Source organism: Hoplias malabaricus, chromosome 2 (assembly GCF_029633855.1).
Source record: "Hoplias malabaricus isolate fHopMal1 chromosome 2, fHopMal1.hap1, whole genome shotgun sequence".
NCBI classification, from domain to species: Eukaryota; Metazoa; Chordata; class Actinopteri; order Characiformes; family Erythrinidae; genus Hoplias; species Hoplias malabaricus.
The window spans coordinates 13,982,127-14,005,666 of NC_089801.1; the positions used below are offsets into that span (position 1 = coordinate 13,982,127).

General features: G+C 40.2%; 1 protein-coding gene across 1 annotated transcript; it reads left to right on the plus strand.

Annotated features, from left to right (window-relative positions):
* The first annotated feature begins 556 nt into the window (after positions 1–556).
* On the plus strand, positions 557–23,479 carry LOC136675252 (adenylate cyclase type 4-like). The gene is made up of 25 exons (XM_066651717.1): positions 557–1,033; positions 1,374–1,571; positions 2,407–2,568; positions 4,401–4,550; positions 4,816–4,961; positions 5,086–5,197; positions 6,132–6,259; positions 7,606–7,764; positions 8,222–8,375; positions 9,188–9,349; positions 9,501–9,544; positions 9,655–9,708; positions 10,373–10,436; positions 10,517–10,614; positions 11,368–11,452; positions 13,290–13,421; positions 13,772–13,852; positions 14,183–14,361; positions 14,712–14,796; positions 14,981–15,139; positions 17,233–17,379; positions 17,480–17,587; positions 21,888–22,002; positions 22,294–22,418; positions 22,652–23,479. The coding sequence occupies exons 1-25, from the start codon at positions 689–691 to the stop codon at positions 22,775–22,777; spliced, it is 3,318 nt and encodes a 1,105-aa protein (XP_066507814.1). The 5' UTR covers positions 557–688; the 3' UTR covers positions 22,778–23,479.
* The last annotated feature ends 61 nt before the right edge of the window (positions 23,480–23,540 follow it).

Here is a 23,540-nt window from a genome sequence, read left to right on the forward strand (position 1 = left end):
ATACAAAAATATTTAGACAAAACGTTACACTTGGAATGAGAGGGACAAAACTGTATGGACTGTATGTTTATGACCCTAAATACTTAGACAGTTTATCTGTCCTGCCATAGAAAGCTTTTTTCTGTTTTGTTTATGTTGAAGATATTTTGCTCAAAGATACTGGACTCAAACATCACTAGGCTTTTAAGTCCACTGGTCCAGCATGCAGGATGACTCACAGGATTGCTTGGAAAAGGGAGGACACTCTAAGGAGGAGCCAATGGATTCTCTCAAGTATTCCCATGGATATGTGAGTTCCAATGAAGGATTAACAGGATCACTTGATTTAAAAAATGCAAAAAGCATTGAAGATGATATAGGTGAAATTAACTGTAATCATGAAGGAATGCAGAAAGACGGTAATTTGGACAAAAAAGAGAATAAACAAATGCAAAAAGATGCCAATATCTTGCAAAGTGATGGCAAAAGCACTCCCAAAGATGACACACCACCCAGCACTGACAACAATATGCCTACTGTCAAAGACACCTTGGCTGGCAACAGCAAAGCAAAGCATCCTCAAACTGCCTTTCCAACCAGCAGTATCAGGTGCACTCAGGACTCCAGAGAGCTTAATGTTGAGCTTGGAATTGCCAAGAAAGTGTGTGCTCCTGAACCTCTTAAAGCTTGCTCATCCTTCAGGGATTCTATGACAAACCAAAATAGCACTGAACATACATTAAGCCAAAGCACTTTGAATGAACTTTCTGACTCCTATGGGGAAGGTAAGACCCCCAGTATACGGACATCTGTAGGATCCAGAACTCTTCTTGTGACTGCTGAAGAGCAGCAAGATGTTGGGGACCCAGGAACCCCTGAAGGTCAGAGAAGGAAACCCCGCCGCTCTGCTGCTGAAAGTGTGTGCTGTTGTTACCAGGTGGTACGCCTAGCATTTCTACGATGCTTAGAGGAGACATCCATTGTGGTGCCGGGCCTGGTGTTGACCATCATGTTCTGTGTGACCATCATCATAATCATCCCCACCACTGGAAGAGTGAGTGAATGAAATATAATATGAACGACTGCATGCATAGATGTTATTAATATCTAATTACTAATACACAGATTTTTTGCAGTGGTTCTTGTCTGTTGTCATACAATAATTCCAATATGCTGGCATTAGTAATTAAATTCATGAATGAATCTTCTTAATTTGAGTTTGATGCAATTGAATATTTGCAAGGCATGGGTACTCTACACTGGGGGTCTGAAAGCAATAAACTATACATGAAACCAGCTAACTAACTTGGATTATTTCCAGTCATAAGATTTTGTGGATAAAATGGCAGTGTTTCTTCCCTCATCTTTTCTTATTTTTTTCCTCACTCTCTCAGAGTATCAGTGTACATGTAGGAGCCTTGTCTGTGGTGTGTGTCGTGCTCTGTCTGTGTGTGCTGGTCTTGATCAGTTTGCCATGTCTTCCTGCCCTTCGTCGGTGTGAACGCTTGCTCGCTCTCTCTATCTGGACTGCACTCTTCATCACAGCCATTGTCTTCATCTTCACCGGAGGAGTCATCACTGCATGGGAGCAAGTGAGTTTCAAGTGGCAAGTGGTTTTCCAAATACCTCTATCTTGCTATTCAGGATAGACGTACACCCTAATTAAGCTAGTTTGAAACTGAGAAATAAAAAAATATATATACGCCCATATTAATTTGATTGACAGGTTACAAAATTTGGGACAGGGACAGTGTTTACCACTGTGTTGCATCACCTGTACTTTAAACCACACCCTGTAAACATTTGGAATCCCTGGAGACCATTGCTGTAGTACTGAAAGTTCTACCATTTTTGCTAGGTATAGGAATTCACCTGCTCAGCAGTTTGGGTCTCCATTAAATTATTTTCCTTTTCATAAAGGGTCAAATGTTTTCATGGCATCTGAAATAGTTTAGTACCTCTCTTACTATGGGAGAATGCAGTTGTAATCCATGCAGTATGGGGATTGGCAGTGTCTTGCTAAGATAAGCAAGGCCTTTCCTGAAAAATCGGAATGGCCGTAGTTTGGGCCTTGCCCCATACAGCGATTGATATGTTAAGTACCTGTGATATTATGTACTGTAGATAAAGAGGTTCTTTGCTGTTTTATGTTGAGAAACTTGATCCTCAAATTGATCCAGTATTGCAGTTATCTGCACATAACATCATTCAATTTTTATTTATAATTTGCCCAGTGTCCCAGTTTTTTTTTTATTATTATTTTTGTAGTTGTTCAGTGTAAATACCTTTAGCTAAGTATGTGTGTTTTTTCCTGATATTGAAAAATAAATATTTTGTGGAAATTAAATAAAGTATCAGCCATTCAACAAAGTTTGCAGTTTTCTCATAGAACACTTTATAATTCAATTACCTTTTTATTTCTCTCAGGTGGCTTTCTTTCTCTTTCTCTCAATATCAGTATACACAATTCTGCCTTTAACTCTTTCCTGGGCACTAATCTTCGGCATCGGAGCCAGCTTGTGTCATATCATCATCATCAGTGTCTATGTGTCGGTCACCAGACCTAGTACTCCTGACCTGGCAGTGCAGGTAAGATAAAGTAACACACACCACTGTATTTACTATTTTTTAAGGTGGAATGGAAAGGTTGTATGTAAAATTATTCAAATTACCCACAGGCTAGATAGTTACTCAGCTAACCACATAGGTTTCACACACTTACAAACACATACACACGCAAGCACACATGGATAAAATTCTTGTGAATTACAGACTTCTGACTCCAAAACACATGCAAAACTATGAAAAAATCCAATTAGCTGTTGCTTGATGCAGTTACATGCACCCATAGATTACTGCCATAGCACATTTTTACAAATAATTATACTGCAACCCTGAACTGGATAAGCGGTTACCGGCAATGAATGAAAATGAATGAATTATTATATACCGTGGCTGTCCAATTAAAAATATGTATCTACAAAATAGCAACTTCAAAGAAGAAGGAAAAAAAAGTTAATTCCAGTGGAAGTCAATGTAAAATTTTTTATTCCAAGTAATTTTAGAGAATTTCTATTAGTCCATTCATCAGGAGGAAAGCTGCTATGTTCAAATAATGTAGTAAACTTATAATCGACAAAAATAGAGATAGTTTTGATTAGAAAGTGATGGTATATTTTATTATATATTTCTTGTCATAATTAATTAGTAAGGCAAATACACCCTGACAAAAGTGGTCAAATTACATATTTTGTTGATTTTTGACCTGAAAATAACCATAACACATTGTCTATAAAGAGCATGTTTTCTTTGTAGAGGATGTGACCTTATTAGCACCTCATTGTAACGACGTGGGTAGGTGAGTATATACAGAGACTCACAATGAAGGGGAATTACATAAGTGCAGGGAATGGTTTAAAACCAAAACTGAAACAAAGCAAAAAACAAATGCAAACAGGAATAGGATCAGGGCATGAGCAGAGTCTGAAACAGGGTTATCCGCAGGAACATGGTCAAACAGGATTCAGAAAGTTTGTTACAATTTAATGAGCCACGCAGTGCATGCCGCAGTGCTGGGCTTAAATAATCCAGGTAATCAGGTGCGTGAACTCGGCTCAGGTGTGTGCCGAAAGACACGTGACCAGAGAGGCAGCAGGACCTCTTGTGACTCTCTCACACAACCAGGCAACCCATATGTGACACTAATGGGACTAGCTTGTAACTCACTCACATATGTTTAGGATATCCACAACAAGGGATGCAATTTCTCACATTCTCACTCACGTTTAGGGACTGCTTCACAAGGGGGTGTCATTGTGTATTGCATCAAATGTATGGTGTACTTGTTTTCACTCAGAAAAGCAACAAAATGTGATTTGTAAATATTTTGCATTCATATGTACATCCTAGGAGTATTCAAATTTCTAGTTCTGCTACAATATTGACACTGATTTCTGTCAGTGGTGGTGCTGTGCAGTGAAGGACTATTTTGTGCAACAGTGAGAAGCAGCAGTAGAAATGATGAATGCAAAGTCTGTAACATGTAACTGGATATCATTACATAAACTCAAATACACATTTGACAATAACATTGGTTTTGTTAAATTTAAATATTTTATGTGATGTTATTCACTGAGTAAACACAGTAATGTAGGCTTAGTATCTTGTGTTTGTTATATTTTACAATACAAAAAGCATAAAAATTTGGCATGTAAATAGAATGGTAAAAACTGGATTTTTTTGGGACCTAAGTTGTGTGAGGTTTGGTTTCTAAATCTGTATGAGCAAGCGAATGCTGAAAAAATATATATGCATATATATAATAATGATACCATGCAGACCGTGACTTTAAAAGATTAAATTGCCAGATTCCACAGACTGAGAAATATCTCTCACACTGTTTTTCTCTTGCTCACTTTCAGCTGGTTGCAAATGGGGTTCTGTTTGTGTGTGTGAATTGTGTGGGGTTCTTCCACCTCTGGATGACAGAACATGCACGTAGGAAGTCCACCAAGAGCCGAGAAACCTTCAGTTACAACCGCTCCAAACGAGCCAAACAAAAACGGGACCAGGTACGCTAACACACTCACACACAAGCAAATTACACACTCTTAGTGTGTAGCACTTTGGAACAGTGCATTGAAGAGGTTCAGCCTTTTCACACAGGTCACTGCCAATGTTCCCAATGCCAGGTTTGAAACTCTCAGGTTAATGAGATTTGACCTGAATCTTTTTTGCCATCAACCTGAATTTTCAACTGCCATAAAAAATGATAAATATAAAGTGCATCCAACAAAGAAGTAATTTTCCCTCTCTATGCCCCACCCCCTTCCATAGGAGCACCTCCTCCTGTCTGTGTTGCCACGGTACATTGCTATGGAGCTGAAAGGGGAGGTGGTCAAGGGGCTAAGAGGTCAATTCTCAGGAAATGAAAACAAACCCAATTTCCACAGCTTATACATCAAACAGCACAAAGATGTTAGGTGACAGTTCTCCCTATCTCTATCTCTCTCTCTCTCTCTCTCTCTCACACACACACACACACACATTTTATATGATTGAAAACTGCGATTCTAGTCTTTTGATTTCAGGTTATCTTCTCTTTAGCATTCTGTATGCAGACATTGTGGGTTTCACCAGTCTTTCCAGCACCTGCACTCCTGAGGAGCTTGTTGCTGTTCTTAATAAACTCTTTGGCAGGTTTGACGATATTGCCAAGGTAAATAACTGTCTTAGTATATCTACGGATACTTACATTTCCATCCAATGAAATCAGATATTGTCTATGCACATTTAAGCATGCATTTACAATTAACACTTGTACAATTTTAGCCATCAAAAGCAAAAGTTTTTTTTCACAATTTTTTCCTTTTTCGTGAAGTGTGCCTGAGAGTTACAGGGGAAATCATTTAGCGTGTTGTACCAGTTTTGACCAGCAGGGGGAGGTGAAATTCCCACCCCATGCATTTGATGGCTAAAATGGTACAAGTGATTCTAGAAATATTTTTTCAACTCTTTTGTTGTGTGTATAATAGGAAGAAAAATAAATGATGTGAAACATAGTCTCAGGAATATACATTAAAATTTATTTTCCCCCCTTTTACTTCAGGGCTTCCGTAGCACCAGGAAATGCATAGCATGAAAAACATTTGCAACACCTTTTTCAAGATATATTGGTCCTCCCAAACAGTAACTGGTTGTGCAACAACTGCAACCAAAATGCTTGCCATAACTAGAGGCCAGTCTTTCACATTGCTGTGGAGGAATCTTGGCTGACATTGGAGGGCTTTAGTACATTGCACAATAATCTTAATGAATACGTTATGAGATAATTAGGAATTTAAAGATTTCAGAGGAAATATACATGAAAATGTGAAATATGGAATCCATTTTGTGGATTAATTGACAAACTATTATTTTGTGTGTGAGAAAAGTGTCAGCAGTAAATTGTGTCATTAATTAAAGCATTTGTACTTAAGACAAAATCAGTTTGATGAAAACAATCTTTGAAAATTCCAGATCGTTTTTTAATCACTTGTTTGGCACAAAGCTGATGGAAATTTCTACTGCCACTGAAGACTGAGCCCATCAAATCTACAAGTGTTTGGTAGCTGTTGTAAGGTTACTATATTTCTCTCTGTCTCTCTCTGCAGAAGAATGTGTGTTTGCGTATAAAAATTCTGGGCGATTGCTACTACTGTGTATCAGGTCTTCCAGACCCTATCCCTCATCACGCACGCAACTGTGTCCAGATGGGTCTAGATATGTGCACTGCCATAAAGTGAGTCAATATAACACAGGAAAAAGCCATCTTTTTAGAAAAACTTTCCCTGTAGCATCTTGCTGCTTTACAGGGAAAGACTGTTAGCTCACTGCTGGTGTGCAGTTTTTTTTATCCTCCAGCCCTTCATTAATTGTGTGATGTTTTAAAGGAACACTAGTTAAGTTTTTAAGTTTAACTTAAAATTACAGCTTCAAAATCATTGTCATGCTTCGCTTAGCTGTAATAGGGACAACAGAGCCTGTCTTTGCTAATATATGCTCAGCACTGTAGAAACTGCACTGTGTACCACTGAGGTGGGTAGGAAACCACCCCTACTCACTGCCTCCCCCTCCCCCTTGAGTTTAGGACAGTGCTGTAAAAGTTCATGACTTCACTCAAAAACACATTTTATAAAATTCTGAAGATGTACACTTATGGTGGAACTGACTATAAATTCTGTGCTAACTGCATGAATGTAAACATAGATTGAAAGTGCTACAAAACTAAACAACTGGAGTTACAAAACATGTTTCTGTGGTAATTCAAACAGTGAATAAAAACGTACGGCCACATACGAACCAGTTATTTTTTTGTTTCAGACATACTTTTCCACCTTTAAACATGTTCAAACCATGGGAGTTTCTGTGTTTCTGAAACAAACCACAATCCCACAATGAGTGCGTTTACATGCACTGAATAATCAGATTTTACAATTGAATTTCTGCAGTTATCTGATTATTCAAGTGGTCATGTAAAATGCATACTCCGATTCCTAAAATCGGATTAAGCTCTAGAAATCCGACTAAGAAATCCGATAGAGTGCTGGATTTTAGCTCAGTGATCCGATTTCTCAGAGCATGTAAACGCTTACCCTGATTTCTACTGGATTCCTCTGTCTGCGCATGTTCAAACGTCATGACTGTTGACACCGAACTGATTTGCGGTCAGCCTGTATTCACCGCAGCTACGAAGGTTGTGTAATGTTATTTCCACTCGCATTTGTAATGGTACAGCGGGAGGCACAGTCGTCTCATCAAGACTCATGACTTCATTCACCAGGTCACAAAGTTTCACGAAGGTTCTCTGAGAAATCTCGTCATTCTGTGTCTGAAAATTCCTTAGGTACCATTCGCTCTCACAAGTCCTTGCTACAAACACGCATCCAGCAGGCGCAGTTCTTTGTCCGTTATGGAGGGACAAATGTGCTGTGTCCTAAAAGTGATGCACGCTCAAAATGTACTCGCCTCCGTCTTTGCAGCAATACACAGAAGACTTCAAGAAGGGCTGCGTTGTATACTATTGTAAACCACAAAAAAATACCTCCACATTTGCCAGGACAGGGTTTACCATTTTTTTTTCTGTAGTAAATTGCGGGAGGCCACAGGAGTGGACATCAATATGAGGGTGGGTGTTCACTCCGGAAATGTCCTTTGTGGTGTGATTGGCTCTCTGAAATGGCAGTATGATGTCTGGTCAAATGATGTGACGCTAGCCAATCGCATGGAATCAGGAGGCATGCCAGGGTGAGTGAATTCTTTGACTGTAAGAATTGTTTTTGAGTTTGAGATTGCAGAGATATCTGCAGCCTTTTCGGTGCTGTGTTTTTGTTCCAAATAAATTCGTATTTACTTGGTGATAGTGTAAATGCATGCTGAGAATTTAAGTAATGAATATAATATGAATTATGAACATTCACTGTAGGAGGTGATGGAGAAAGAGCTATTAATTTTTTTAATTTACCCCAGTGTGTAGTGTCATGGGTCTTAAAGGATGTACAGCTGCCAAAAGTCACAACTTGATAAAAGTATTAGATGAAAATATGAGGGTCTAAAAGGCTGACAAAATTACTGGCTGTTCTGATTGAAAATTATATACATAATGGATGGTCCCTGTATATTACTGCATATAGGTACATGTTTCCAGCTTTGAAGGTTGAACTTGACATGGGCTTAAAAACTCACTCCACTTTTTTCCTGTTAGGAGGGTCCACATTACAGAAGAAACACTGGGACACTTGGGTGGGGCATACCAAGTCGAGGAGGGAAATGGACCAAGTCGGGATTCTTCTCTGCAGGGCAGGAGAACCTTTCTTGTGATTGACCCTCACACACACAACCGAGCTGACAAGCCAAAGGTAACAATTACAATTTGTACAAGAAAGCCTGTATGAGTAGTGTTATACACTGAAAAATCACTCGAAATACCTACTTTGTATCTACACTCATTGTCCATTTTATCAGCTCCACTGACCATGCAGCAGCACTTAGTAGTTCTACAAATGCAGACTGTAGTCCATCAGTTTCTGTCTCCCTTTTTTCAACAGTCAGGACTACCATGGGATCAACACAGAGCAGGTATGATTGGATTGTGGATCATTTTCAGTGCTGCATTGATATGGTGGTGGTGTGTTAGTGCATATTGTGCTGGTACGAGTGGGTCACACACAGCAGTGCCAATAGAGTTTACAGCAACAATCTCTGATTTTACATCTACATGGTGGACAAACAAGGTAGGTGTGTATAACAGAGTGGACACATGGTTTAAAAACTGGAGCAGCACTATTGTGTCTGACCCACTCATACCAGCACAACACAAATTAACAGACCACCACCACATTAGTGTCACTGCAGTGCTAAGGATGATCCACCACACAAATCATACCTGCTGTGGTGGTCCTGACCATTGAAGAGCAGGGTGAAATGGTGATAATAATGTAATGTAAGAAACACATGGACTACAGTCTGTAATTGTAGAACTAATTCAGTGAACATTCAGTGTAATTTTTAAACTGCTTTAGTCATACAATGCTTTATACCACAGCCATACCAATCATTCACAAAGTACTGTAGTCATATATATTGTCTAAACTATTGTCATATTTTATATAAATAGACCACAGAAATGCCTGATGTTATTTGTTTTCTGTGTATGTGTGTGTATGTTTAGAAAAACATTCTGGGTACCAGTGGAAGGGAACATCTCAGAGCATCAGTGAGAATGTCACAGTACATGCAGTCCTGGCAGAGTGTCAAACCTTTTTCAGGTCTTAACAAACCAGAAGACATGCCCCCTCAAACAAGCGACAGCAGCCCATCACAACTGATCACAGTCAGTTCCTGTACTATGTATTATATCCTCTGTTCTACTGTACAATTTAGAACACTGAGCCCTATAGGAACAGAAGGGCAGTTCTAAAACCACCAAGCTAAAAATAAATATGATGATTTTTTATTTTACATTTTATTTCTGCAATGAACAGATGACAGAATACCCACAGACATCTCCCGTCTACCCAGAATGCAGGTAGAATGAACAATTTTTTTTCTTGTACAATGAATAGGTAAGTTCTCTCTCTGTGATTGCAATTGTGTCTAAAATATTCTCTCCCTCTCTTTCTCTCTCTCTTTCTTCAGGCCTCCTGAAATGCATGGATCAACTGTGACATTGGACCCTATAGAGGGTGCAGGGTAAGTGAGAGAGAGAGTGTAATAAAGAGATGGAATAAGATTTTTCTGGTGAAGAAACAAGTAGAACAAGAAAGAGATTGTGAGAAAGACTGAAACAGAGAAAGTAAGATGAAAAGTAAAAAAGAGAGAGAAAAAAGAGGAAACAAGGGTTAGAGGAAGGAGCACAAAAAGAATGAGAATGAAAGCAAGATATGAGCATGGAAGGTAAGGCCAAGGGAGTGAGAGATGAAAACAGGGAGAGTGAGACTGAAAGGAGAGATTTGGTAAAGTACAGGGAGAAAAATAGATACATTCATTTGTTCATGCATTGTCTGTAACTGCTTATCCAGTTCAGGGTCGCGGTGGGTCTGGAGCCTACCCGGAGTCACTGGGCGCAAGGCGGGAACACACCCTGCAAGGGGCGCCAGTCCTTCGTTGGGGAAATAGATACGGTTAAATTAAAAAATAGAGAGAAGGAGAGAGAGAAGGAAAGAAATTTTGTGACAGGAAGAGGGAAAGAAAAGAAGAAAGAGAATGAGAATAAAAGAGAAATTACAAATGGAAAGAAATTGTAGGGTAGCAGAGAGTGAGGGGAGGGGAAGAAAGGTTGAATAAACAAGGATGTATGAATAAAAGGATTGCTCTGACAAATCTGATTGTTGCTGTTCCTCTTTTATTCTTTTAGGCCAAAAACGAAGAAGCTGAACTGGTTGACATTGTTATTCAATGATGTGAAAATGGAGAAACAGGTGGGATGCCATCTCTATGCTGTATGTTTATTTATACTTTATAACTTTTTAAAAGTTATAATAATGTGTGTGTGCTGCAGTATCTTCTAAGCGAGATGGAAGGTATCCATCAGTCTGTGGCATGTCTGGCCCTAATCTTCATCGCTGTGTTTGTGGTACAGATGCTAACTTCACAAAAGTAAGTGATCTACTCTTCTGCCAACAAAGAACACTTCACATTTAATGCTCACAGGAGCTTTTATAAATGCAGCCTGAATTGCCATTATTGAAGATTTTGAAGCAATAATTTGATGAAAAATTTGATTTACTTATAAGACAATTCTCTTGCATAAGGCAATTTTAAGTAAATTTAGGGTTAAAATCTGCATTCGGGAGTTATTGCACCTTTTGAAACTGAGTTACAAGATGTGATTGTTAAAAACTTTCCCTACGGAAGGGTACAACCCTTCAGAACATCAGAACACAAGCCCTCTGCTGCAGTGATATCAGAGCTTCTGGAATTTAATATAGTTCCATTTAGGGCATCACGCCTTTGCAAGCATTCCACAGTCATATATTATAGTCATAGTCATATCACCCACTCCTAACTGTCTGTGATATGAAGCTTATGGAGTGATGGAGATTTTGAGGAAATTCTGGGTTAGAGCCAAGTTATTTGTGTCTTTCTCTGGTCTACCCTCCAGTGGAAGCCCCCAGTTACAAGTGTAGGACATAGACAAGTCTGTGAACAGTTACATTCATGATGCAGACATTTGTCTATGTGAACGCATGGCCAAACAGCAAGTATATCTGTAGCCTTACTGAGTTATAGATCTAGAGAAACTCACAGAATATATTATATTCAACTTCACTGAATGTATTACAAATAAACTGGGAAATCTATTTCTCTTCCTGTCTTGCACTAACACTCTCACTATTTCTCTCTCTCTAGAAATCTAGCTCTGGCAGTATCATATGGGGTCACTTTTCCTGTGCAGTTGCTAATACTTCTGGTGGTCAGCACTGTTTTCTTAAAGGTAAGTGTGTTTATATAAGTGCTATATTAATGTGATAGTTTGTAGAAATGTTGTAGATGTAGACATGTATAATGTGTAATAATTGTGGTTTAAACCTATGAACGAAATTGTATACAGGTGCTGGTCATAAAATTAGAATATCATGAAAAAGATTTATTTCAGTAATTCCATTCAAAAAGTGAAACTTGTATGTTATACACATTATTACACACAGACTGATATATTTCAAGTGTTTATTTAGTTTAATTTGATGATTATAACTGACAAATAAGGAAAACCCCAAATTCAGTGTCTCAGAAAATTAAAATATTGTGAAAATGTTCAATATTGAAGACACCTGGTGCCACACTCTAATGAGCTAATTAACTCAAAACACCTGCAAAGGCCTTTAAATGGTCTCTCAGTCTAGTTCTGTAGGCTACAAAATCATGGGGAAGACTGCTGACTTGACAGTTGTCCAAAAGACGATTATTGACACCTTACACGGGCAGGGCAAGACACAAAATGTCATTGCTAAAAAGGCTGGCTGTTCACAGAGCTCTGTGTCCAAGCACAATTATAGAGAGGTGAAGGGAAGGAAAAGATGTGGTAGAAAAATTGTACAAGCAATAGGGATAACCGCACCCTAGAGAGGATTGTGAAACAAAACCCATTCAAAAATGTAGGTGAGATTCACAAAGACTGGACTGCAGCTGGAGTCAGTGTTTCAAAAACCACCACTCACAAACGTATGTAAGACATGAGTTTCAGCTGTTGCATTCGTTGTGTCAAGCCACTCTTGAATAAGAGACAGCGTCAGAAGCGTCTCGCTTCCAAGAAGGACTGGACTGCTGCTGAGTGGTCCAAAGTTATGTTCTCTGATGAAAGTAAATTTTGCATTTCCTTTGAAAATCAAGGTTCCAGAGTCTGGAGGAAGAGAGGAGAGGCACAGAATCCTTGTTGCTTGAGGTCCAGTGTAAAGTTTCCACAGTCAGTGATGGTTTGGGATGCCATGTCCACTGTTTTTTCTGAGGTCCAAGATCAACACAGCCATCTACCAGAAAGTTTTAGAGTACTTCCTGCTGCTGTCCAACTTTATGTAGATTTCATTCTCCTACAGGACTTTGCACCTGCACTCTGTGCCAAAACTACCAGTACCTGGTTTAAGGACCATTGTATCCCTGTTCTTAATTGGCCAGCAAACTCACCTGACCTTAACCCCATAGAAAATCTATGGTATTGTGAAGAGGAAGATGCAATACGCCAGACCCAACAATGCAGAAGATCTGAAGGCCACTATCAGAGCAATCTGGGCTCTCATAACACCCGAGCAGTGCCACAGACTGATCGACTCCATGCAATGCCGCATTGCTGCAGTAATTCAGGCAAAAGGAGCCCCAACTATGTATTAAGTGCTGTACATGCTCATCCTTTTCAGTTGGCCAGCATTTCTAAAAATCCTTTTTTTGTAATTTAAGCAAAATTCTAATTTTCTAAGATACAGAATTTGGGGGTTTTCATTGGTTGTCAGATATAATCATCAAATTAAAAGAAATAAACACTTTAAATATATCAGTCTGTGTGTAATGAATGAGTATAATATACTTGTTCAATGGAATTACTGAAATAAATTAACTTTTTCATGATATTCTATTTTTATGACCAGTACCTGTATTTACAAGAGATAAAAAAAGACTTCAGAATTTAAAGAAACAAAACTTACATCATTTTGGAGCAATTCTTATGGTCAGTAATGTGTGACATTTCAAAACACTTCAAAAAGTGCCATAGGAAGACAAAATAATTGCTTTAGGCAATGATGATATGATGCTTTTAACTGTGTGTGTGCGTGTTTCAGAAATGGAAATGTAAAATTCCTGTTAGTGTGCATTGGGTTCCAGCTCTTGGAGTGGCCACCAGGGTAGCGCTCCGACTACTTTTAGTATTTGCCTGCCTCCTCATCACTCTACTCTTGGCTATACTTAACATAGTGAGTCATCATCATCATCTTCTTTGGCGCTTAATCCATTTCAGGGTCGTGGTATAGTGAGTCATATATTGTTTTAATTAACAGTGCACACACAAACACACACTTGTTGGTTCCATTATACTTGTCAGGAATTTAGACAGACAAAATAATCACTGTACGTAATTAACACTACCTTTAACCCTAACTTTAACCTAAGTAACAAATAAGAAAACTTTTAGCCATTTTAGTTTTTGGAATAAAAACATTCATAAAAGTCAGGACACGTTGTCAGGACACACACACACACACACACATTTCTTCTAACACTAATTCACTCAGTGTCCTTTAATGACATTTCTCCTATTTTACAGGTTTTTATTCCTGGTGACAAGTGCCTAAATTTCCCCCTGAATGCCACTTCACTGGAAAGTCTGAATCTCTATACTCTGCCGGTATAATAATAATAATAATAATAATAATATTCTATATCATAACACATTTTACATGTATAATATATATTAAAGTGCTTCACATATGGATGAAAAAGTGTAATAATACAGTAACTGTGGGTTAATTAACTTTAAAGGGCAATTCTACCAACATTTAATAGTTCTGTCATTTTCAGTCATTAAGCTTTAATTGAAAATATATGTATCCTTCTCTGTGGTGGTGACAGGAATTAGACATCTTAAATAACTCTAAATGTTCACTGTCATTTTGGACAGTGTGTATTGATTTTCTCTGTCCTCTGTGTGTGTGTTTGCATTGGTTTGTGCATGCAGTATTACCTGTACTGCTGTTTAGTGGCAATGCTGGGAGTGGTAGTGTTTGTTCGAGTGTGTTTCTCTGTTAAACTCTTCCTTCTGACACTGGCTGTGGTGGTCTACCTTGCACTCTTCCTGGATGTGTATGCCCCCAGATCTGACTGCCTCGTACAGCAACTGTACCCAAGCTACAGCAAGTAAGCACAGACACAGACACACACACATACATATATTTTATAGGTTCATTATTTACAGATACAGACATGGGCAGACATCTGTAGCATACATTTAAAATACATTATATTATGGAAATTTTGGTAAAATTATAACTCCAGATAAAGTCGCAGACTACTCATATGACCCATTAAGATGCACTAAGGTGCAGTATGTATTTATTTCAAATTACTGTGTACCATGGTATTCAATGTATATAAACATTTTGCTTCTATTTTTTAAAATGCATTTTGGATGCATTTAATGCTGTTGGTTTTAAATAAAATGCAAAGAGAATGACAGTGATTACATGTTTCATGTCTCTGCCTCTTAGACCAGGAGTTCTGAAGGAACCCAAGATCATGGCAGGGATTTGGCTCATCATTTTCTATCTCACTTGCCTAATTCTTGCACGGCAGGTAGAAATGTATAATTATGTGGTTAATTCATTTGTTTTTTGTAATGTTATAAATTATTTTCAGATAATTTTTTTTGTTGAGAACTGATTTAGTATGTGCTGTATAAAACAACGTTGTTGTTTTTAGTAACACACTCCTTCTGGAATTAATGGTATGTGTGTGTGTGTGTGTGTGTGTGTGTCAGGACGAGCTGGCTTGTCGTGTTGAATTCCTTTTAGAGAAATGTTTCCAGATAGAGCGTGAGGAGATGGAGATCACAGAAAATGTCAACAAGCTCCTTCTCCAAAATCTACTCCCACTGCATGTTACAGACTACTTCATTGGCAAAGATGTCCACAACCAGGTTTATAATTCAATGCACAATACCAAAACATAGTCAATGATTAACATACTTGCATCCACCTAATCACAAACTCCTATTTTATACTGCAGCTGGCTACAAATACAAGCTTGGACTTACATATCCATTATATACAGAAAGGGGTAAAGTAACTAAAAAGCAAAAGTCCTCAATGTAGATCTCTACTTGAGTAAAAGTACAAAAGTATTTACCTTCAAATGTACTTAAGTATTTAAAGTAAAAGGACCATGACGTATTATGCCTCTAATGTCCTATTATAATTTTTGACTTGTGCTTAGCACATTGTACGTGAAAACACTCTAGTGTCACTCTTGATTTCCGAGTCTTTTAATAGTTTGTCATTAATAAGTCTGAATCTGAACACATCAGAAATGGCCAAGGATTAAATACAATTATGTTATATCAAACATTACGTACACCCAAGGTGCTGCCCCACAAAACCGACAGAGGTCGCTGTCTCCAGGGGATTAAGCCCAATTTAAAGGCTAAGCACCACTTAATATTTCACATTATTTTAGTTACTGACATATATAAGTATGAATTAAAATGAAAATAGCATGCTTAATTTGCTTTAAAACTGACAATTTTATTAAATTGACGGAAAAACCCGAGCTCACTATGGAAATTCTTGAACGCAACCGTGACGTCACTGGTGGACAAAAGGTGCGGTAAAACACCGTTATGACTGACTGTTATGACAGTATATAGCTAGCGAAATAACAAACATTATTCATGACAATAACCTAGCTATAAGCTAAACTCAAATTTAGAGGTACCGTTATTCTTGTAAATGTGATCGAAGTCGAACTCTAATTCATCCGACACTATAAACTTCCGTAATGCAGCTACGTAGCCGAGTATAATCTGAGCCACCAAGTTTAGCAAGTCAAGCTAACGTTAACTAACACCAACTAAAACAGGTGAAGTAAGTGTACTTACCCTGTTTACCTCCATGTATACAGAGGTTCTTGGACACCTTTCGTTGGTTTCCTTACATGCCCATACTGTTGGAAAAGCGCCAGTGAAATGAGCACTACAGATAACGGAGTGAGCGGATGGTCCTTTCCAAAGTGCCCGTTTAAAGTTGACAAATTTAGTCAATTTTCTGGATATTTTGGGATCTTTGGGCCATTTGTGCACAGATGTCCCACTGTACATTGAATTATTGCAGCCAAAAACAACACACATTTTCGTCATTTTGCATTAAATTAAGTGCAACTTCTAGAGTTGTCCACCATCTACGTCACAGGCAAGACGCCTATTAGAGTTTCCGAACACCGTTGGGGGGGGGGGGGGGGGGGGGCACCAACAGTCTTTTAAATCTTATTCATTGAATTAGTAAGAAATAACATGTTTTCTGACTATCAATAAACACAAGTTAGGAACTCAAGTTCCACTCTATTTATTTGTTTGACACTTTCATATAGCTGGTGCTTAGCCTTTAAGCTTCTGTGTTGCTGTGTTTGTTCATCTCCTAGCATCAGAGTTTTGTGTTTCACGTGGAGAGCTGTGCGAAGCAGGGAGATTTGTTCGCGTTACGTTTTTATTTACACACAAACCAAAAAGCCATGGCAGATTTTTATAATGTAGTGGTGTAAAAAGTAAGATATTTGATACTGTCCACCACTGAATAATGACTGCAGTAAAGCACTTTCAGAATAAGTATACTTATATAAGCACCACCAAGGCATGTGTGTCTAAAATAGTGTACAGTGAGTGGATACAGTGTTTAAAAACTTCAGCAGGAATGGTCCACACCATAGAAGGAAAAAGTGAAAGGGGGCAAAAAAGTAAGTAGAGCATATAGAGAGTAAGTGGAATTTATCTGGTAATTTTAGAGTTAAAACGTGCTCCTATGATCAGTGAGAGGCAGTGAGTGTACAAGGAGAAGGTTAATATTTTAAGGCTAATCGACATATATATTCTCATCTACAAGGACATAAATTGTCTTGGATGCACTACATTGCACCCCCTAGGGGAGCAGTTGCTAAACATCAGTGAGTGCTATTCCTAGCTTCCAATCTAGAAAATGAAATGTTTTGTTCTGACAATGATAATGTGTGTGTGCACTTCAGGACCTGTACAGCCAGTCATGCGAGTGCGTGTGTGTGATGTTTGCCTCGGTGCCAGAATTTAAAGAGTTCTACACCGAGAGCAGTGTAAATGGAGACGGCCTGGAGTGTCTACGTTTCCTCAATGAAATCATCACAGATTTTGATGAGGTAAACACAGGCAATAAAACAAAGGATGAGAAAATTTTGATTTGCCATAGTGTCACTTTTCTTTCATTAAACTATCTTCTTTCTCTCTTCTTCACTCCAGCTCCTCAGCAAACCCAAGTTCAATGTAATTGAGAAAATTAAAACTATTGGTACTACTTACATGGCAGCTGCTGGATTGACCAATCCCAATACAAAGGAGGAGCGCAAGGTAAGAGATGGCAGCCAGTCAGAAGCCAACATAGGCTGGAATGTTCCAGCTTAGATTAGCATACTGTCTGACCTCATAGGATTGGTATGTTGCACCTAGGTGAGTGGCACTTCGGTTTGTCTGTGTTTCTCCACTGGAATGTGGTAAATCCTGCATGTGTCAGCACATTTGACATCTCAGAAACAGGCGTATTGATGAGATTTCTTTGACTGAGTGAACATTTTAAAGGAATGGTGACCCTGTTGTAGAAAGCAAGAGTCTTACTTTTATAGCATACTCCCTGCCTGGCATATATAGGGTAGATTCTTGTCAGTTTTTTGTCCAAGTAACTTTTCAGAAATCAGTACTTATTACAAATGTTTTCTGCATGAGGTCTCAGGTTTTAATGCTTACATATGTATTTAGTTATTACAAACCGGATTCCAAAAAAGTTGGGACATTAAACAAATTGTGAATAAAAACTGAATGCAATGATGTGGAGGTGCCAACATCTAATATTTTATTCAGAATAGAACACAAATCACAGATCAAAAGTTTAAACTGAAAGAATGTATCATTTTAAGGGAAAAATATGTTGCTTCAAAATTTCATGGCATCAACAAATTTTTTACCACTGTGTGGCATCCCCCCTTCTTCTTACAACACCTAACAGACGTCTGGGGACAGAGGAGCCCAGTTTCTCAGGTTTAGAAATAGGAATGCTCTCCCATTCATGTCTAATACAGGCCTCTAACTGTTCAATCGCCTTGGGCCTTCTTTGTCTCACCTTCCTCTTTATGATGTGCCAAATGTTCTCTATAGGTGAAAGATCTGGACTGCAGGCTGCCATTTCAGTACCCGGATCCTTCTCCTATGTAGCCATGATGTTGTGATTGCTGCAGAATGTGGTCTGGCATTATCTTGTTGAAAAATGCAGGGTCTTCCCTGAAAGAGATGACGTCTAGATGGGAGCATATGTCGTTCCAGAACCTGAACATAGTTCTCTGCATTAATGGTGCTTTTCCAGACATGCAAGCTGCCCATGCCACAAGCACTCATTCAACCCCATACCATCAGTGATGCAGGCTTCTGAACGGAGCGTTGATAACTACTTGGGTTATCTTTGTCCTCTCTGGTCCGGATGACATGGCGTCCAAGTGTTCCATAAAGAACTTCAAATCATGACTCATCTGACCACAGAACAGTCTTCCATTTTGCCACACTCCATTTTAAAAGACCCCTGGCCCAGTGCAAACGTCTGAGCTTGTGGAGCTTGCTTAGAAATGGCTTCCTCTTTGCACTGTAGAGGTTCAGCTGGCAACGGCAGATGGCACGGTGGATTGTGTTCACTGACAATGCTTTCTGGAAGTATTCCTGAGCCCATTCTGTTACTTCCTTGACAGTGGCATTCCTGTTTGAGGTGCAGTGACTTTTAAGGGAGATCACAAGCATCCAGTAGAGTTTTACTGCCTTGACCCTTACTGTCAGGGATGAGGGGTGCGGACTGACTGAGGCGGACGCATTCGCTAAAACACGGGATATTTTAATATAAACAAAACAACGATACTTAAACAGAACAAAAACAAACAAGGAGCCAAACAAGCTAAATTAAACAAAGGAAACTAGACAGGGTAAACAGGACAGACGGACGAAAAGCGACACGACGACAAAGGAGAAGAAACGGGGAAACTCTAGAGACAGACGGACAGACTAAATAACGTGACCTACTAAACAAAGGATAAAGGGGAAATGTACGACAAACGGATGAGAGACAAGAGGGCTTAAATACAGACACAAACGAGACACACCTGGACAGATAACGAGGACGGGTTAACACATGACACGGACGAGGAGGCGGGACGAGGGCGGAGACAAGGACATAAACAAAACATAGCCATGTGCTAAAAGCACATGGCCGGGGACAACAGACATGACAGGACGAAGGCGTGACAGATGCCCCCCCCAAGAACGCGCAACTCCCGGGCGCGTACTCCTAAACCCCCCAGGAGCTGGCACAGGAGAGGGCACGGAAAACAAGACAGGACAACAAACCAACGGGTGACAGGACTCAGGACAATACGGGAACAGACACTGGAGCTGGGGACACAACAGGACCGAATATACGAGACGGGACATGGGACATGACAGGTGACTGACAAAGGGGGGCAACAAGAGACGAGGACGGACTGGACAGGACAGGAGTGGACAAATGGGAATTGACAGGAGACTGGACTGGAGACAAGACAGGGGACTGAACGTGGGATGGATACGGAGACTGGACACGTTTGAGGACAGAAGACTGGACATGGACAGGTGACAGAACAGGGGACTGGAATGGAGACGGGACTGATGACAGGACTGGGTGCTGGGAATGGACGGGAGCAGAGACTGGTGACGAGACAGGGGACAAGACACTGGACAGGATAGGAACATTAGACTGGACAGGGGTATGTGACTGGACAGAAGACAGGACAGGTGACATGACACTAGACTGAAACGGAGACGGGACTGGAGACTGGACAGGGGATTGAAAGGGAAACTGGACCGGAGACAAGACAGGTGACTGGACATTGGACGGATACGGGAACTGGACGTGAGACAAGACAGAGGGTTGAAACAGGGACTGGACAGGGCTGACAGGGGACTGGACTGGACTTGGCAGGGGAACAGGTACAAGAACATTTACAGGGACTGACACAAACACAGTGACCGGGACAGGGACAGAGACAAAGGCTGACACGGGCACAGGGACAAGGACAGAGACAGGAACCAGGACAGGGACAGACAGGGGAACCAATATAACAGGGGGGTGCCCAGGACTGGCTAATGTCTGTGGGGCAGTCCGAGGAACCAGCCTGGGCACAGTTCTGGGGATCGGCCCCGAAGTCCTTCGGGCCGACCTACGGACATGGACAGGAGCGGCCGTAGCCACAGTCACGGGGACAGGAGCGGCCGTAGCCACAGTCACGGGGACAGGAGCGGCCGTAGCCACAGTCACGGGGACAGGAGCGGCCGTAGCCACAGTCACGGGGACAGGAGCGGCGGGTGCCGCCATAGTCAAGGGGACAGGAGCGGCGGGTGCCGCCATCACGGAGACTGGAGCGGCGGGTGCCACCATCACGGAGACTGGAGCGGCGGGTGCCGCCATCACGGAGACTGGAGCGGCGGGTGCCGCCATCATGGAGACAGGAGGCCCTGCAGCGACGTCCACGGAGGCAGGGGAACCTGCGACGTCGTCCACGGAGGCAGGGGAACCTGCGACGTCGTCCACGGAGGCAGGGGAACCTGCGACGTCGTCCACGGAGACTGGAGAACGTGCGACGACGTCCACGGAGGCAGATGAATCTGCGACGTCGTCCACGGAGACTGGAGAACGTGCGACGACGTCCACGGAGGCAGATGAATCTGCGACGTCGTCCACGTAGACTGGAGAACGTGCGACGACGTCCACGGAGGCAGATGAATCTGCGACGTCGTCCACGGAGACTGGAGAACGTGCGACGACGTCCACGGAGGCAGATGAATCTGCGACGTCGTCCACGAAGACAGAAGAACGTGCGACGATGTCCACGGAGGCAGATGAATCTGTGACGTCGTCCACGAAGACTGGAGAACGTGCGACGACGTCCACGGAGGCAGATGAATCTGTGACGTCGTCCACGAAGACTGGAGAGGCGCGCGTCGCGCTCACGAAGACAGGAGAGGCACTTTGCTATTTTACGCTGGGTAACACCATTCTGGTATTGCTGCATTTTTGACCTAAATTAGTGTTCATTGGTCTTCCAGCTGTTCGTTTTATGCTCAATTTCCTTTTTCCAGCCACTTATTTCTACTTGTCCCAACTTTTTTGGGATTTGTTGACACTGAAATTTTGAATCAACATATTTTTCCTTTAAAATGTTACATTTACTCAGATTAAACTTTTGATCTGTCATCTATGCTCATCAGGGAGATTATAAAATTCTTATGCAAAAACGCATGGAATTTATGTTAAAATTTTGTCCAGCCATCTTAATCATCAAAATAAAGTTTATATTTTGTCAAATATGAAAGGTAAAAATACGAATACAAAAATAATTTTTTCTTTGAGTAAAATTGTTTGAAATGTGGTAAATGGTCTGAAGCAAGACCTCTGTCTTGGGCAAATTTGGACCAAATCAGACAGACCAAACACAGCCCAAATTTCAACATCTATATTTGGGCTAAATAAAGGCCATAATGAACTGACCAGATTTAGCTAAAAAAATGTTCATATGATATCTGTTGTTTGGTGGGAAATGTTAATTTTTTTTAATTTTCACATTCCAATATTTCCTTGCAGGACAGTGACGCCTGTAAAACGTACATCCGCAGCATGTTGGACTTCTCAATTGCATTGATGGGCCGACTGGAAAACATCAACAGGGACTCGTTTAATGATTTCAAACTCAGGATAGGTGCTTTTACAAATATATTACTTCCAACTTTGATCCCTCTTCAAATACACTGTAGCTGCATTCTCACATGAGTGTGATAAACACTTGATCATAGTAAATTGTCATCATTTCATTAGTAAGGAAATTAAGTTCACTTGGGGCTGTTGTGGCATTGAGGTTAGAGAAGCAAGCTTGAGGCCGGAAGGTCACTGGTTCATTTCCCGGGACTGGCTGAAAAAGGCATCCAACCCCCAAACTGCTCACTGGGATTTCAAGGTTTTAACAAAATATTTTTTGTTCTCTCCTATCCAGGAATTAACCATGGCCCTGTGATTGCTGGAGTGATTGGAGCTCACAAACCTCAGTATGACATCTGGGGCAATGCTGTTAACGTTGCGAGTCGAATGGACAGCACAGGAGTGCTTAACAAAATACAGGTGTTAAAGAGATAATAACATTTAGCCAAGTTAAAAAGTCATTATGTTAAATCATTTAATTCATTCTCTAATAAACTGTCACAAAAATATATAAATTAGATCTTTATAGATGTGCAACAAAAATTGCAATTTGGTGTAAAACATTTGTGTTTCAAAGTTTGATCAAAAGTTAACATTTTGGATTTATACACAGCTTTTAAACAAGAATATTCTGTTGTGTGCTGCCCCTTCAGGTGACTGAAGAAACTGCACAGGTGGCTGAAAGCATGGGCTTTAGTTTGACCAAGAGAGGGGTCATCAGTGTGAAGGGGAAAGGAGAACTCACCACTTACTTTGTCAACACTGGGCAACATCCATGATTTAAACCTACCATGTATATTTAAGGCTATGTGCTGCACTGGAATTTCTGGAGTATGAATGTACACGTCAGTTACTTATCTTACACTCTGGATTTTTATAAACTTTACACAGAACCTAAGTAAGCTTAAACTTTTCACGTTCTGTCTGTCTTTATCCGTTACAGAGAAGAAAAAAATAAAAGCCCTGTACTGCAGACCCTTGTACTTTGGACGTTTACAAACTCAGTGCCTTATCTTTGTATAAGGAAACAAGCACACTTCACGTTCATTCCTTTTCTGTAACCACTGATCCAGTCCAGGGTCGCAGCGGGTCTTGAGCCTACCCGGAATCACTGATAGTATAATTTAATTTATTGTAGCTTTTCTTTGTTAAATATGTGTAAAATATTTATTTATTAAATGGTATTTTGTGTGTCGCATATTTACCTGGATCTGGTTGGTTCAGGATTTGCTTTTTTTCTTATTATTAACTATTTGAGGGAAAAGACTCAAATATGTTTTTTTAAAGTGTGTCTGGTTTGTTTTCTCTTAAAATACAGTTTGTTTGTTTTCAAATACAACATTACTCTTAATAGTCTTTTTCTTTCAAAACTACAAGACTAATGGTAAATGTTTTTAATGCTATCCAAAAACAACACCATATTATTTCTTCTAAACTCAAGAGTATTTTCACCCAGAACATCTGAGTGGGTCCCACATGTGGGTTGGTATAGGTGCTATATTAAACACATCTTTGTACAATCTCTGACCCCAGAGGGATGCC